We start from the raw sequence: 17685 nt of genomic DNA, 5'->3' as shown, positions 1-17685 counted from the left end.
TTCTTGTCCACCACCTCTCTTGGGAGCGCATTCCAGGCATCCACCACCCTGTCTGTAAAGTAGAATTTCCTAACATTGCTCTTGAATCTACCACCCCTCAACCTCAAATTATGTTCTCTGGTTTTACCATTTTCCTTTCTCTGGAAAAGATTTTGTTCTACATTAATACCCTTCAAGTATTTGAACGTCTGAATCATATCCCCCCGTCCCTCCTTTCCTCTAGGGTATACATATTCAGGGCTTCCAGTCTCTCCGCATACGTCTTCTGGCGCAAGCCTCCTATCATTTTCGTCGCCCTCCTCTGGACCGCTTCAAGTCTTCTTATGTCCTTCACCAGATATGGTCTCCAAAACTGAACACAATACTCCAAGTGGGGCCTCACCAATGACCTGTACAGGGGCATCAACACCTTCTTCCTTCTTCTGGCTATGCCTCTCTTTATACAGCCCAGCATCCTTCTGACAGCAGCCACCGCCTTGTCACACTGTTTTTTCGCCTTTAGATCTTTGGATACTATCATCCCAAGGTCCCTCTCCCCGTCCATGCATATCAGCTTCTCACCTCCCAGCATATACGGTTCCTTCCGATTATTAATCCCCAAATGCATTACTCTGCATTTCTTTGCATTGAATTTTAGTTGCCAGGCATTAGACCATTCCTCTAAGTTTTGCAGATCCTTTTTCATATTTCCCACTCCCTCTTCGGTGTCTACTCTGTTACAAATCTTGGTATCATCTTTTCTTTCTAACCCTTTAGCAATGTCACTCACAAACATATTGAACAGGATCGTCCCCAACACCGAACCCTGAGGGACTCCACTAGTCACCTTTTCTTCCTCCGAGCGACTTCCGTTAATCACCACCCTCTGGCATCTGTCCGACAACCAGTTTCTAACCCAGTTCACCACTTTGGGTCCTAACTTCAGCCCTTCCTGTGTGTTCTAAACCTATACCCAATTTTATTTTTGGTTTTATTTTTTTTATATTGTAATTTAAGATCCCCTCTTCCCTAATGTTTTAATGTTAATTAGCAATATATGTGATATTTGTGGATTTTATTATTTTATATTTTTATCTGATGTAAATCGCATTGAAATAAGATTTTGCGATCTAATCAAAGAATTTATTAAACTTGAAACCTTTAAAGTTTGTTCAACAGCCACCTATGAGGAACCGTATCAAAGGCTTTGCTGAAATCCAAGTAAATTACATCTAGCATATGTCCTCGATCCAGTTCTCTGGTCACCCAATCAAAAAATTCAATCAGGTTCGTTTGGCACGATTTACCTTTTGTAAAGCCAAGTTGCCTCGGATCCTGTAACCCATTAGATTCAAGGAAGTACACTATCCTTTCTTTCAGCAACACTTCCATGATTTTTCCTGCGCCTGCTCGCCTGCTCCTTCATATTTATTCTATTTGTCCATATTTTGAATTTTTTATTGCTTAGTTTAAGAAATATTTCCTTTATCATTTTAAGCAGGTTCACACATATTTATTTGTTTTAACCAATGTTGTAAGAAGGTTCACGCATGTCACTTTCATTTTTGTTTTAACTTCTCTTTTGGTTTTAACTTAAGTTTTAAGGCTATACATATATGCTTGTTTTATATTATGCTTTATTTATAGTTTGTAGACCACATGACCCCTGAAGGAGGCTCTGCATAGCCGAAACACAGCCTATGTCAGGTCATATCAATAAAAGCATGTTTTACAAGAATAAAGACCTTGCAAAAGAGTCTGTTCTTATAGACATTTAACACTCTTGACCACCACGATTGGAATACCAGCGAGACTCCACTCTGTGTTTCCATCAGAAATGAAACCAAAAGAAAGAAGTCTCAAGAAACTAAATCAATTAAATGAATCTGATGTATTATAGAACATCCATCACCCCCCTTAGTATCATGTTATTGGACCTTTGTAACTGGGAGGTAATAACAGTTACTAAAGGTAATAGAAACTGCCTCTAACAGTAGTAAAAACTCCTTTAAAAAAAAAAAAAAATATATATATATATATATATATATCTTTATTCATTTTTAAAACTTTCAATACGTGCAATACAAAATAAAATCATTACACACTTTAACATCACTTAATATACTAACAAATACTACTTCAGATCAAATATCCCTCCCCCCCCATACTCAACAAATATTTATTTCATAAGAAAGCAAAAATTACCCCACCCCCTCCCTAACTTGGACGTGTGTGTTCAAGGGAAAAGTAATATTTTGTTAATGACTCCCAAACATTCCTGAATTTCTTAAAATGTCCCTGCTGCATGGCTATTACACGCTCCATTTTAAAGATGTGGCATAAAGAATTCCACCAAAAATTATAACTCGGCCTATCCTAATTTTTCCAGTTATTCGTAATATGCTGAATGGCAATCCCTTTAAAAATGTCCTTTATCAAGAATTCAGCCAATAATAAACTACAAATTGGAAAATTCAAAAAAACTGTAGATTCCGTGTCTCAGTTCTAAACTCTGGCTCTGCCATTGACTCTAAGAGACATTCATGTATTTTTCCATGTATTGACCCCTTGTTCTTTCTCCCTGCTCAGCTGGTGACACGTGGCTGCGAGACCCGTGAGCTGACCCTGCTGCGGAACGGTGTTGGCCAGCTCGGTTTCCAGGTGGACCCAGAGGGCTTCGTGACAGAGGTGGAGCGCTTTACCTTTGCAGAAAAGGCTGGGCTACAGCCTGGCGCTCGGCTGGTGAGGGTGTGCAGCCAGCCCCTTGTATGCCTCAGCCCTCAGCAAACAGCAGATCTACTCCGCACTGCAAAAAAAGTCACCATCACTGTGGTGCCACCAGATGAGAATGGAAAGCCTAGACGGTAAGGATGCACGTGTCTAGTCTTTTTCAGAAACGCTCCCGCACTAACTGTATTTGACTCAAGACCTGGCTATGGTCTTTAGATGACTCCAGGTCATGAGGAAGAGGCTGGGTCAGGCCTAGTTTTATTCCCGTATCATTTATGGCCCTTTCAAATTTCAAATTAATCAAAGTAATGGGTAAGGTAAAACCAGGTCTGGATTTAGCCGCTTATGGGTGAAACCAGATCTGGATTAACTGCTCCTGGGTAGACCTGGGTGTACAAGAGACCCATCCAGTCTAATAATTCTTTGTAGCCATGATCCAAACTTTGACCAGGTGTCCTACTCTTGACTTTTGTGCCCCTCTGAACCAGGAGCTATTCAGAGTTGTATCTGAAGTCCCTGCAGGAACAGAGTCGACGAGCTGACATTGCCGCTGCTGGCCCTGCTGCGACAGAGGGGAGGGCAGCAGTGATACACACTGGAGGAGCAGCACTGAAACCAGCCACGCTGCAGTTTTTAAGGTCACTCTCACTGCAGGACGGGCCCCAGATCACCCTTGTGGAAGAGAGGACAGAGTTTCTGAGGAGAAACTCCGACCGGAGAACCAAGAGAATGGAAGATCGGCAGTAAGCGAGACACAGCCCTTTTGCTGTCCAGCATCCCAACCCTCCTCATGTCTCCTCCCTCATTACACTTCCCCCTCCGTATTCGCAGGGGTTAGGGGCAGAGCCGGCCCACGAGTATTAAAAAAACCACGAATAATATTCGGGCCAATTCTGCGCCCCTTAAGCCTTACTTGGTGGTCTAGCGAGTTTTTGGGGCAGGAGCAATCCTACACTCCTGCCTCGTGCAGATCGTTCACAGGAAATGGCTGCCTTGAGTCTCTTGAGCCATTTCCTGTGAGCGATCTGCACGGGGCAGGAGCGTGAGAAGATTGCTCCTGCCCCGAAAACCCGCTAGTCCACCAGGTAAGGCTTAAGGGGGGCTTAACAGGGCTTAAAATAGCCTGAAAAATGAAAATAAATTTTTTAAAATTTAAAACCGCGAATAAGCGAATACATAGATACGGAATTCGCGAATACGGAGGGAGAAGTGTATATATCTTTCCCTCTCCTCCCCCTCAGCCTTGCTGCTCTCTTTCCATACATTTCAGCTCCCCTGGCATCCAGCCCTGCCAATCACCCCATCTCGCCTTCCTCATTATATCTCCCAGCTTCCCTTTCCTCCTTCCTGAGTCCTGCTGCTCCCTCCCATCTCCTCCTTCACTTGTCCCCATTGCATGTTCCAGCTCACTTCCCTTCCTTCCAACCAACCTTTGCAGTCGCTCTTTCTCATCTTCCTCTCACCTGTTCCTCTTTGATAATGCTGAAATATATAATGAGGGACATGGGATAGGGAGAACTGATGAAGAATTTTGCGAAGCATGAAACGAGAGAGGAGGAGAAGTGGAATGTGTAACAGGGATAGCTGCATACGTTCTGGTTCAGCAGGAACTAGTCTAACTTCATCTTGAGTCCCTGGAGGGTGTTTTCCCCTATAACAGCCTCCGGAAGAGTGTTCCAGTTTTCTACTACTCTCTGGGTGAAGATAAACTTCCTTACGTTTGTACGGAATCTATCCCCTTTTAACGTTAGGGAGTGCCCTCTCATTCTCCCTAACTTGGAGAGTGTGAACAGTCTGTCTTTATCTACTAAGTCTATTCCCTTCATTATCTTGAACGTTTCGATCATATCCCCTCTCAGTCTCCTCTTTTCTTGCTGCTAAGACATTTCATTTATCCAAACTATTCCCCATATCTTTTTCCCACTTATTCTTTATCTCTGAAAAATCCCAGTCCCCCTGTAGTCCACATAAAACCTTGTGAATACCAGAGATGGACACTTCCTGATCAGAAACTGTGTCATGTATCAGTGGCACAGCGAGGGTGAGAGGTGCCTCTCTACCACCCTCATCTCTGCCACCTCCCTTCCCCCCCCCTACCTCTAATTGTTCACCGCCATGAGTAACAACTTCAGCTTGCTCTTCACGGCCCTGTCGGCTCTCCCTCTGACATCACTGTCTATGTGCGGCACCCGGAAGTGACCCAGCAATAAAACAAACTGTGGGCGAAACACAATGTTCGTGACCTTCCTTTATTTCTTCAATCAATGTTTTAAAATATCGGTTCATAGTCAGTCGCGCGTGAGACATCAGCGCGCCGACAATTGAGTGCTGACAATTCGGTGCAAGACACCAGCGCGCCGCGGGAAAACTTAGTTTTAACGAGCTCCAAAGCGGGCTGTGAGTGGGGAACCCCCCCTTCCCCCACTTTACTGCATAGTGTTCACGCTGCTGTTGGGAGGGGTTTGGGGGGGTTGGAACCCTCCATTATAGAGAAAACGAAAGTTTTTCAAATTTTTTCCGGGAAAAGTTCCGTTTTCTCTATACTGTGGGAGGTTGCACCCCCCAAGCCCCCCCCCCCAACGGCAGCATGAACAGTATGTAATAAAGTAGGGGGGGGTTCCACACCCCACCCCGTCGGAGCTTTTTAAAACTAAGTTTTCCCGCGGTGCGCTTGTGTCTTGCGCCGAATTGTCAGCGCTCAATTGTCAGCGCGTTGGTGTCTGGCACGCGATTGTCCCATCACCAAAATATCCACATCAACCATATTAAAAGCTAACGGACCCTAACAAAGCCTTTCTCAAGGGTCCTAGAGTATGAAATAAGACAAAACAAAAATCAAAATTGGACATAAACAGAGAAAGCAAAAAAGAGATGGACAGGAGAGAAAAAGGGAAAACATACATATACGAGGTGAACGAGAAACACAAGTGTATGTGTTAGGAACATAGTCAGTAATGTACCTAATTGTGCGTGGCCACTTCCATTGATGAGGTAGTGATGTATTCAAAAGAAACTGAATATAGGATAAACCATGCTTGGCGAAACATGTGTATCTGTGTTTTGGTTAATAATGAAACCCTGAGGGCATAAAGTGTGGCATGGAATCTAAAGGTGGAGACTCTAGGAGCAGGGGTGTCCAACCTTTTGGCTTCCCTGGGCCACATTGCCTGAAAAAAATGTTTCTGGGGCTGCGCAAATGCTGCAGCAAGACAGAGGAGGGAGCCGGCAAGACGGTAAACACTCAGGGGCAGCAGAGGAAAACACTGCATCGCCCTCGACCGGGGCTGCACAAAATACTTCACTGGGCCGCAGGTTGGACACCCCTGTCCTAGAGGGAAGACTAGTACAAAGTCAATGTAGCTAGCAAAGGAATACTAATACAAGAGAAATAGAAAGTGGAAAATCTGATTGATGTCGTCAAATAATGTGCTGGTATTGTGGAATTAGTGTCCAAATTGCAAATGCCTGAGAGAGGAAGGAGGAAAAAACTGACTTAGCCTTACTGATAGCGGAACTAATTTTATGGACAAAAGAAAGATAAATACATAGATCAAACCATATTTAAATAATGAACATGGTGGCATACAAAAATCTTACTGATAGGAGACCATAAAATAGTGTTGGAGAACAATAAAATAATATAATAAAACAATAAATCAAATAAAAAGCCCCTATTATGCAACACTCATCAGTCCTCAAGGTGGACTGAAATCCATGATGTTGTGCCTAAGAGTAAACTAAAATGGTAGACAATATCCATAGGACTGATAAAAGCTGCAATATCTAATAAAAAGAAATAAAATAGGTTTAAATTTTAATTGTACGATAGGAGTGGGGCACTGGGGCAGCTAACCATGGTAACGCAACAACAATGCTTTGAGAGGCTATCGTGGTGGTTCCTGAACATTAGATAACCAAAGGCATAACTGAGCCGCAGATAGCAAAGACCTTTTCTAAAAAAGGCTATGGAATGAACCAATAACAAGCCCCCCGTCAGTGGGAGGAGCCTACGTGGTCGCGAGGAGTCCGTTGAAGTTGTTGCTCAAGGTGGTGAAGGGGGGCGCGCATTTGGCAAGGGGAGAGGAGGAGGAGTGCCCCCACCAGCATGGCGCCGGGGTGGACCGCCCCCCCCCTTTACTATGCCATTGTCATGTATCAATTTTAATTGACTCTTGAACTAGTAACGTTTTAATGTGGTTTTAAACACCTTCAGATCTTTTAAAGCTCATATCTGAGGTTGTGGGTTCAAATCCCTCGTTGCTCCTTGTGAACCTGGGCAAGTCACTTAATCCCCTCATTGCCCCCACGTACACTAGATAGAGTTTGAGCCTGCTGGGACAGATAGGGAAAAATGATGAAGTACCTGAATATACACTTCCCCCTCCGTATTCGCGGTTTCCATATCTACGGATTCGATTATTCACGGTTTTAAAACAAAAAATGCTTTTTAATTTTTTGGGCTATTTTAAGCCCTGTAAGCCCCCCCTTAAGCCTTACCTGGTGGTCTAGCGGATTTTTGGGGCAGGAGCGATCTTCCCACGCTCCTGCCCCGTGCAGATCACTCACAGGAAATGGCTCGATAGACTACGGGAGCTCAAGGCAGCCATTTCCTGTGAGCGATCTGCCCAGGCACCTCAAACCCCGCCCACAGATGCGCCGAGGGCAGGAGAGCCTGGGATCCCTCCTGCCTGGATCTTAGTGGGGGTGGGGAGTCACCTAGAAGGAGGTCTTGGGCTCCCTCCTTCCTGATCTTGTCGAGGGGGGGTGATCACATCGCGGCAGGGGAGATGAGCCATCTCTCCTGCTGCGGTGAGGAGGTGAGTAGGTTGCCAGGCCGCTGAGCTGATCGCGGCAGCCGCCAGCAGCTCAGCGGGCCCTTTTTCGGCACTTATACCTGTTTTGACTTGGTCTAAGTCAAAATGTATAAGAGCCAACTAGGCAACCTGTCAAAATGTTTGGTTATACCTGCTGAACGCCTAGGTCTAGGTCGGCCCACTTCTCGCCCACCTCCCGCCCTTTCCCCTCCTCTAAAAATGGCTCTTTTCGCTCTATGCATTTAGAGGCAGGGGAAAGGCCTAAGCTGGTTTTAGATACGTCTAAAACTAGCTTTGGTTATGGGTACTTGGACAATCAGGCTTTTTGATTGTCCAAGTACCCATTTAGGCCACTTTTTAGATGTTTGTTTTTTTATTATGAGCCCCTTAGCTCGTATTTTCAGCACTAGGCTTTTAACTTCATAAATTAAGTTGAATTTTCAGCTGAAAACTTATACTCCTAAATTTGGCTAAAAATAGGGCATAAATTTAGGAGGCTAACTTAAGAGCTGAATATTCGGCCCTTGATTTCTATTACATTTATTTTGAAAACTCTCTTTCAGTTCTACTTGTGGTGAGATTTCTACGTTCTCTGATGCCACACCCGATCTCATTCCCAAGCCGCTGCCAGACAGGGATTTGCGAATGGATATTCAGGTGAGTCATGCCATCTATCACACATAGATGAGACCCTCCACCTAGTCTACTTAATAGCCTTTGTTGTTATGTTTCTCATCCTTTGTCATAAGAATATAAGAAAAGCTTACTGGGTCAGACCAATGGTCTATCTAACCCAGTAGCCCATCTTCACAGTGGCCAATCCTGGTCACTAATACCTGGAAAAAACCCAAATAGTAGAAACTTTCCATGCTTCTGACCAGGGCAAGCAGTGGCTTTCCCCATGTCTGTCTCGATTAGAGGTCTGCATGGGAACAGGGATCGCAGGAATCCCACGGGAATCACCCCTAACCCACGGGACTCCCACGGGGACCCCCTTCTGGCCTACGGGACTCCCACGGGGACCCCCCTCTAGCCAACGGGACACCCATGGGGATGGAAGGCTTTGGAAGCAGGGTTCATCCATATAATATAATGGACACGTCAGCCTTAGTAAAAGAGGGGGTTTATAAGTTAATTACCTGAACAGAAAACAAAAATAGGGTTCCACCAAAGAGATTCTACAAGGAAAACAGCAGCGCAAACAGAAAAGAAACTGTGGAACTGATGATCCTGTTAGGTAATTGCTGCTTTTTATGGGGACGGGCGGGGATGGAGGTAATTCTTTGAGGGGATGGGTGGGGATGGAGAGGATCCTGACAGGGACGGGTGGGGACGGAGAGGATTCTGGCAGGGATGGGCAGGGATGGGTGGAATTTCTGTCCCCACGCAACTCTCTAGTATCGATAACAAACTATGGACCCCTCCTCCAGGAACTTGTCCACACATTTCTTAAAACCAGCTACATTAACCACTTAGCTATTCTCTAAGTGAAAAAATATTTCCTCCTATTGGTTTTTAAAGTATTTCCCTGTAACTCCATCGAGTGTCCCCTAGTTTTTGTAATTTTTAACGGCGTGAAAAATTGATCCACTTGTACCCTTTCTACTTCACTCAGGATTTCAATCATATCTCCCCTCAGTCAACTCTTTTCCAAGCTGAAGAGCCCTAACCTCTTTAGTCTCTCCTCATATGAGAGGAGTTCCATCCCCTTTATCTTCTTAGTCGTTCTTTGAACCTTTTCTATATCCGCTATATCATTTTTCTAATCTAATCTTCAATTTATATACCAGATCATTTCCCGAAGGAACTCGACTCGGTTTACAATTCATTAAAGATAGAAATTACATATTAATAGATCATATGAAGAAAGGTGCTATTGGGATAACAATTCCTGAGTCGGTGTATTAATCAAGCATGAGATAGAAATTTAAAAGATAAAAAGATAAAATATACTTTATTCATTTGTCAGTTGATAATCTTGAAAACTATTGTGTAAACAACCAAGTTTTTAAATCTTTCCGAAACTGCTGTAGCTGGCCTAACAGTCTTAAAGAGTCTGGGAGTTTGTTCCAAATCTCCACCAATTTAAATGCCATAGATTTACTAAGCTTCCCAACGCATTTAAGTCCTCTAGAGGATGGAAATGATAATTTATAGATTGTTGTAATCTTTGAGTGACAAGATCTAATAGCATTCCAACATAGAGGGATTGAAGGATCAAATAGTACATAAAGGAATTTAAAAACAACACATGCACACTTGAACAATTTTGAGATAAGTCAACCAGAACTGAATGCAGTACTCAAGGTGAGGTCACACCAAGGAGTGATACAGAGGCATTATAACATTCTGAGTCTTCTAAAAATTCCTAGCATCTTGTTTGCTTTCTTGCTGCCACCACACAATGGGAGGAAGGTTTCAGCATACTGTTTACAATGACACCCAGATCTTTGTTTCTTGGGCACTGATCCCCAAGGTGGACCCTAGCATCCGGTAACTGTGATTTGGCTTATTCTTCTCAATGTGCATCACTTTGCATTTGTCCATATTAAATGTCAAATGCCATTTGGATGCCCAGTCTTCCAATTTCCTAAGGTCTGCCTGCAGTTTTTTGAGCAGTTTAGTGTCGTCTGCAAATTTAATCACCTCGCGTGTTGTTCCAATTTCCAGATCATTTATAAATAAGTTATAAACAGCACCAATTCCAGTACAGATCCTTGTGGCACTCCACTGTTTATCCTCCTCCATTAAGAAAAATGGCCATTTAACCCTATCTTCTGTTTTCTGTCTGATAGCCAGTTCTTAATCCACAACTAAAGTTTTAAATTTTTTTCAAGTTTTATTTAAAATTTGATGAATCGCTTAATTGTAATACAAAGCGATGAACAAATCTAAAAACTAATACAACACCAAATTCGGGGAGACAGTATCAATAACATAGACAAATCACAAAACATAAACTGAACCGAAAAGGAAGTGGGGGAGGAAATACAATATATGATAGTAAATGAGACGAGTATGGATATAACAATAAGGAGGGAAAAAGAAAATCAAATTGGAATTAAGGAGTGTGACCTGACTCTAAAAAACTAGCAGTCAAAAGCATCTTTAAAAAGAAAGCATTTTAACTTGCTTTTAAACCTATTGATGAGACGTTCTTCCCTTATGTGTATTGGGAGAAAATTCCATAGTTGTGGAGCGACCACTGAAAAAATATATTGCCTATGAGTATTAATGGATTTGAGAGAGGGAACAATCAGAAAATGTTGGTCATTAGATCTAAGTGATTGGGTGGGGGCATAGGGTATTAAGACTTGGTCAATAAAGGCAGGAGTTTTATAAAGTATTGATTTAAGGCTTAGTAGACATATCTTGTAAGTTATTCGATGTGCCACCAGGAGCCAATGAGATTTCTTAAAGAGTGGTGAGACATGGTCAAATTTCTTTGCTTTTCCAATAAGTCTAATTGAGGTGTTTTGAATAAGTTGTAAGCATCTAACATTACTTCCTTTCCCATGACTCTTTAATTTTTTTAGGAGCCCCTCATGAGAAACTTTGTCAAAAGCTTTTTGAAGTTCTAGATATACTATATCAACTGGCTCACCTTTATCCACATGTTTATTCATACCTTCAAATAATTCAATCAAATTGGTGAGGCAAGGAATTCCCTTAGCTGAACCCATGCTGATTCTGTCCCATTAATTCATGTTTGCCTATGTGTTCCACAATTTATTTTTTATAATTGTTCCCACTATTTTGGCCAGCACTTAAGTCAGGCTTATTGATCTGTAATTTCCTGGATCTCCCCTGGAACCCTTTTTAAGAATTGGCATAACATTGACCACCCTCCAATCTTCAAGTACTACAGACGATGTTAGCGATCAGCAATTTCATGTTTGAGTTCTTTCAGTACTCTGGGATGTACTGTATAATCCGGTCCAAGTTTATCACTCTTTAACTTGTCAATTTGGCTTAGTACATCTTCCATATTCATTGAGATTTCTTTCAGTTCCTCCACATCCATCACCCTTAAAAACCATTTCTGGTTCAGGTAGATCTCTTACTTCTTCTTCTGAAAAGACTGAAGCAAAGAATCCCTTCAGTCTCTCCACTATGGCCTTATCCTCTTTGAGTACCCCTTTTGCTCCTTGATCATCCAATGGTTCTATGGATTCCCTCACAGGTTTTCTGCTTCTGATGTACCTAAAAAAAAATTGTTGTTATGACTTTTTGCCTCTTTGGTAAGTTTATTTTCATATTCTTTTTTAACTTTTTTTAAATCAATGTTTTGCATCTAATTTGCCAGTACTTCTGCCTCTTTTTATGTTCTTCATTTGGATCATTTTTCCATTCTTTAAAGGATTTATTTATTTATTTTTTTTGCTTTAATATAATCTTTCACTTTACCTTTTAATCGTGCCAGTTCTCGTTTTCTCTTTTTTCCACCTTAATATGTGGAATACATCTGGTCTGGGCTTCCACTATTGTATTTTTAAATAACATCCATACCTGGCTTACAGTCCTAACCTTTGCCACCAAACCTTTTAGCTTCTTTTTCACCATTTTCCTCATTTTATCATAGTCACACTTTCAAAAATGAAATGGTGCTACAGTAATTTCTTTAGCAACGTCTCTCCAGATATCAGCTCAAATTTGATCACGTTATAATCACTGTTTCCCAACAAATCCAACACAGTTACCTCTGCATTCCACTAAGGACCAAATCTAAAATAGCTACCCCTCTTGCCAGTTCCTGAACCAGTTGCTTCAAGAAGCATTTATTTTTGAGGTGTAGAAATTTTACCTCCCTAGCACTCCCTGATATAACATTTATTCAGTTAATCTTGGGGTAATTGAAATCAACCGGTATTATACTGTTGCCCAATTTACCAGCTTTCCTAATCTCTGAAAACATTTCTTCATCTGTCTCTCTTTCCTCTCTCCTCACTATGCCAATCCAGAACCATCCTGGACATGAGGAGCCAGATGGGATCATGTGCAGCTTTTCCCCCTCCATGGACCCTTTGGAAGAGGCCATGCCTGCTGCCACAGAACCAAGCGAGACTGACAGATTCCTGCCCAGGACGCTGCACAACTCCATCACGAAACGTAAGGGATTTGAAGAGACCCCACCATTTCGCTGCTCTCTCATCATTGCACAGTCTCTGATTTCTCATCTTCCCCTTTTGCTGTTTCCCCACTTTTCTCTTCCCAGTTCTTTCCCAGACCTCAGAGCCCCTGGAGGAGGAGTGGCAGTGCATCTCAGACCTGGCTTTGGCCTGTAACAGTATCCTAGAGGCAATGTCCAAGGAAGGTAAGCAGGAGTCCTGATTGACTCTTAGAGCCTCATTCATAAGGGAGTGCCCAGTGTAAGCACATTTTCAGGTGCTAGCTTAAGACGATGTGATAAAAGACAAGCAGGCACCTACTCGTCTTTATAAAATACAAGTGTAAGTGGCCTAAAATGTGCTTACATTGCATTAGAAGCCAAGAAAAGTGGGGGAGGGACACCACACATCAGCCGCAGAGACAATCAATTTATTGCAAACATATAATTAATAAAAGCATATACATACGTATAAATAACTGAAACATAAGGCAAGCTTCACGGAGAGTCTTTGGGCTAGATTCACTAACCTGACTCTCCGTGCCCGATCCGTGCAGGCCCGACCAATTCGGGAAATAAAAAAAATTAAAATGAGGGCGATCGGAGGAACGTCCCCCTCCAACCGCACGGATCGCTAGCGTGCGATCCTGACGCATGCGCAGACAATCTACTTTCCCTGTAGATGGTCTGCACTTGCCTTTCGTATTTGCGTTGTTGTGTTTTGGTTTTGGTTTTTGGCTTTTTATTGGCAATTTATTGACTCCTGCTCGCTGCCGCCCTTCCCCACGGTGCAGCCCCTCTTTAAAACCACGGGCTCGCACTGCGGGAAAGGGCGGCAGAGAGCAGGAGAGTCCGGGACGGAAAGAGCAGGGCTCGGCTGGAAGGGGCAGAGAGAGCAGAGCAGCAGAGATGGACTGCAGGGCTGGGATTTCAGGCCGAGGACAGTTGGAAAGGACGTTTGCGACTTGTCCCCTGCAGTCGCTTCTTGTTTTGATTGGCCAGCCTGTTCCCCCTCATTTGCATGCGCGGATCAGAATCGGATCGGCACAGAGGTAAGTGAATTAGGCTGGAGAGTGGTAAACCAATCAGTATATGATCAGTTTGCTTAGTAAATCTAGCCCTTTGAATCCTTTCTGTACTGGACCCTAACACGGTCCATGTTTTCGGCTTGAAAAAGCCTTCCTCAGGGGAGTGTAGAAAAAATCTATGAGGTAAAACAGCATGAATATAAAACAAATTTTTATGATCATTTTGTTCTCTTTATAAACTAATCTAAACTAAACCTTAAGTTTATATACCGTATCCTCTCTATAAAGATAGAGCTCGGCACGGTTTATAGGTATTTTAATAAATGAGGGAAAAACATAATAAGAATTAGTGGTTATAAAGAGGGTACATTTTAGAGAAAAGCCAGGTTTTTAGATGCTTTCGGAATAATTGGAAGGAGCCTAGGTTCCGCAGCAGGACAGGAAGGTTATTCCAAAGCTCAGTGATTTTGAAGAAAAGAGTTTTCGTTCTGTTTTGCCTCATAGATTTTATCTACACTCCCCTGAGGATTGTCTCTGCGGCTGATGTGTGGGGTGTCCCTTCCCCACTTTTTTTTTTGGCTTGTATTTCCACACGTGGGGTTGTGCTTTCGTTTTTTGCTGTAGAGTAACATAGAAACATAGAAAAAGCGGCAGAAAAGGGCTACAGCCCACCAAGTCTGCCCATTCCAAGTATCCCCCCCCCCCTGAATTTACTTCCTTAAAGATCCCACAAGAGTATCCCATTTATTCTTAAAATCCATCACGCTGCTGGCCTTTACCACCTGGAGTGGTAGTCTGTTCCAATGATCCACCACTCTTTCGGTGAAGAAGTACTTCCTGGAGTCGCCGTGAAACTTCCCTCCCCTGAGTATAGTAACTTACATTGCATTAGGTCAGGTGTAAATAGTAACATACTAAATGATGGCAGGTAAAGACCTACATGGTCCGTCCAGTCTGCCTAATAGATACATTTTTCTACTGTTACATTTTGCTTGCCAAGTTCCACTACAAGATGTCTTCCCCTCCCCCACCGAGGTATGCAAGACCTGCACTCATACGATAAGAATGTGGTATACAGTGTTCCCCCAGTCATTCGCGGTCGGCGGTTCATGGTTCCGGTCATTCATGGTATTTTCCGACCACGAACCGCCAACCAGGAGAGGACAGCTGGAGAGGCAGTAGAGAGCAGCCGGAGCGCCAGCGAGTGAAGGAAATCACTCGCCGTATGCTCCGACCGCCTCTTCCTGCACTAAAGTCAGGCCTTACCAATCAGGAGCTGCTTTGACACGCAGCTTCTGATTGGTAAGGCCTGACTTTAGTACAGGAAGAGGTGGTCGGAGCATACAGTGAGTGATTTTCTTCACTCGCCAGCTCTCCGGCTGCTCTCTCCTGCCTCTCCCGTTGCCCTCTCCAATCTCTCCCACGAAAAACCGTATTCGTGGTTTTTCAAGATTCGCGGGGGTTCCTGGAATGGAATCCCCGTGAATATCGTGGGAGTACTGTTCTTAGCCATCCTTGCCATTTTCAGGGCTCAGACCATTAAAAGGTCTGCCTTGCACTGGCTCTGCTTCCCAGTTACTGGTGTTGCCTTCAAAACCTACTCCATCTCCAGTAACTGGGAAGTAGAACCAGTGCAGGGCAGACTGTTTTTAACTGTCTGAGCCTTGAAAATGGTAAGTAGCAAGATGGCCGCACGAGGAGTTGTTTGAGCTTCACTCTCCCTGAAGCTCCTTAAAATATCTTTGTCTACTGTAATTATTTACCTGGTTTATAATGCCGAAGAGGAGGGGACGCAGCGCTGCTGGAGCCTCGCAGCGCTCCAGAACGGCCGTCTTCGGAAACATCGAGGACCTGATGAGGAGAATGCAGGGCACGCCGACAGCTTCGGGGAGTTCCCCGCGGGAGACGCATGGTGGAGGCGCATCTGTGTCGCTCTCCATGGGGCCGGAGACATCGTTGAGTCCCGAAGTAAGGGCACCTCCCCCACGCCCTCAGTCAACCAGTTCCCCGCGAGAGGAGGTACTTCCTGAGGTCGGAGTTCACCTCCTCCCGGAGGCTAAGGAGAACAACGGGGGAACTGTGTGGCAGGACTCCCTGCTGGTGCAGAGGAGTCTGAGCGAGGAGACTGAGGAGGAAGCGGTGGGGGATGAGAGAATTCGACAGACTGCTGTAGGAGACACGCTGCCAGAGGGTGAGCTAACCAAATTAAAATTACAACCTTTACAACTTTTTCAAATTGAGAAGCCCCGAGAGGTTACATTAGATTCTCTGTGGGATCTTGTGGCCAATTTGGCAAGATCTATAAACCCACAACTACAACAATTAGAAAAGAAACTTAATAACCATGAAATTGAGATTAAAAATTTAAAGACTGGACTTGAGGACTCAAAAACTTCAGTACAGAATGTCTGTCAAGAATTAAAAGTCTCCCAACAAATTACTGAGACATTAATTAAAGACAATACTAACCTAAGAAGGAAGATGGAGGCAATGGAAAATTTCTCTCGTAATAATAATCTCAGACTGATAAATTTCCCTAGGGTTCCTATGATAGCCCCAAGGGAAATGTTGAAACGTTATATGACGGAAGTATTGGAACTTTCTGAAGAGTCGTTACCACCATTTACGCAGGTCTATTACCTTCCAAATAAAACTCAAGACCAACAACAACAGAAAATGGGACCTGATTTAATGAACATATCTAATATTTTGGAAACGTCTGATAGAGAATTGATGACCCCAGCCACTTTACTTTTGACAGTAGCTCTCGCACCAGATAAAAACTGGTTGCTGAGACTCTTCTTTAAAAATAAACACAAAGAATTTTTAGGTTGTAAAATTCAGATGTTCCCAGATTTGGCTAGGGATACACAGAGAAGGAGACGAGAATTTTTGTTAAGGAAACCTGGTGTTATATCTCTGGGGGCGACCTTTTACTTGCGACATCCATGTAAATGTGTTGTTAATTATCATTCTCATAAATATGTTTTCTTTGAGCCATCTCAACTGACAACCTTTCTCTCAACTGCACCTCTGGAGAAAGAAAGTGCTTAGTTTAAGAAAGGGTGCTTTAATCTCATTCAACTAGTTATTGCTTGGTTTAAATATAATTTCTTTGATTCGCCTATTACCCCTCTTGGATCTGATTGAGGACTTGAGTAGAAATTTATGCTTATATTTGATATTCTTTTATATATCTTTTCAATTGTATTAATTTCATGCTGAATTTCCTTTCTGTACAAGTTTTATGCTTGATTATATTGAAAAATTCAATAAATATTAAATAACGAAAATGGTAAGTATAGATCAGGGGCAAGTGTGCAGATTATGAGGGATCTACAAAAAGTTTCTGCATTTTATTTATTTATTTTTTTTAAACACTATTTATTAAATATCTCAAAAGCAAATTGCATCACTTTTCCCAAAAACTCACCCTGTTTTGCCTGACTGACTAGTCACATGACAGTCTACAATATGCCTTCTTACCACTTCTCCCGCCCCAACCATGTCCCGTGAAAATATGAAAGTGCTGAAATTTTTTGAAGATCCCTCATATATACCATGTTCATATCGCATGAGTGCAGGTCTTGTATATCTCAGTCTGCTCCCGTAATGTAAGAATGTGTGCAGATTAATCTATACTGGGACCGGTGCTATTTAATTTATTTATAAATGATCTGGAAATTGAAACGACAAGTGAGGTGATTAAATTAGAAGATGACACTAAACTGTTCAAAGTTGTTAAAATGTATGCAAACTATGAAAAATTGCAGGTAGACCTTAGGAAATTGGAAGACTGAACATCCAAATGGCAGATGAAATTTAATATAGACAAATGCAAAGTGAGAAGACTAACCCAAATCATAGTTACTGGATGCTAAGGTCCACCTTAGGGATCAGCACCCAAGAAAAAGATCTGGGTGTCATTGTAGACAATACACTGAAACCTTCTGCCCAATGTGTGTTGGCAGCCAAAAAAGGATGGTAAACTAAGAATGTTGTTATGTCTCTGTATCGCTCTATGGTG

The 17685-nt window shown here is 42.9% G+C and overlaps 1 protein-coding gene across 3 annotated transcripts in view; it reads left to right on the top strand.

Moving 5' to 3' along the window:
- The window catches only part of SIPA1 (signal-induced proliferation-associated 1), a 116134-nt gene that overhangs the window by 83571 nt on the left and 14878 nt on the right, over window positions 1-17685 (top strand). For all 3 annotated transcript variants that reach the window (XM_033955914.1, XM_033955911.1, XM_033955913.1), the window contains exons 9-13: window positions 2569-2843; window positions 3198-3452; window positions 8087-8180; window positions 12485-12632; window positions 12739-12837. In XM_033955914.1, coding sequence (XP_033811805.1) covers window positions 2569-2843; window positions 3198-3452; window positions 8087-8180; window positions 12485-12632; window positions 12739-12837 — 871 coding nt within the window. The remainder of the gene's footprint in view (window positions 1-2568; window positions 2844-3197; window positions 3453-8086; window positions 8181-12484; window positions 12633-12738; window positions 12838-17685) is intronic.

Source organism: Geotrypetes seraphini, chromosome 8 (assembly GCF_902459505.1).
Source record: "Geotrypetes seraphini chromosome 8, aGeoSer1.1, whole genome shotgun sequence".
Taxonomy (NCBI): domain Eukaryota; kingdom Metazoa; phylum Chordata; class Amphibia; order Gymnophiona; family Dermophiidae; genus Geotrypetes; species Geotrypetes seraphini.
This window is presented reverse-complemented; position numbering and strand designations above follow the sequence as displayed.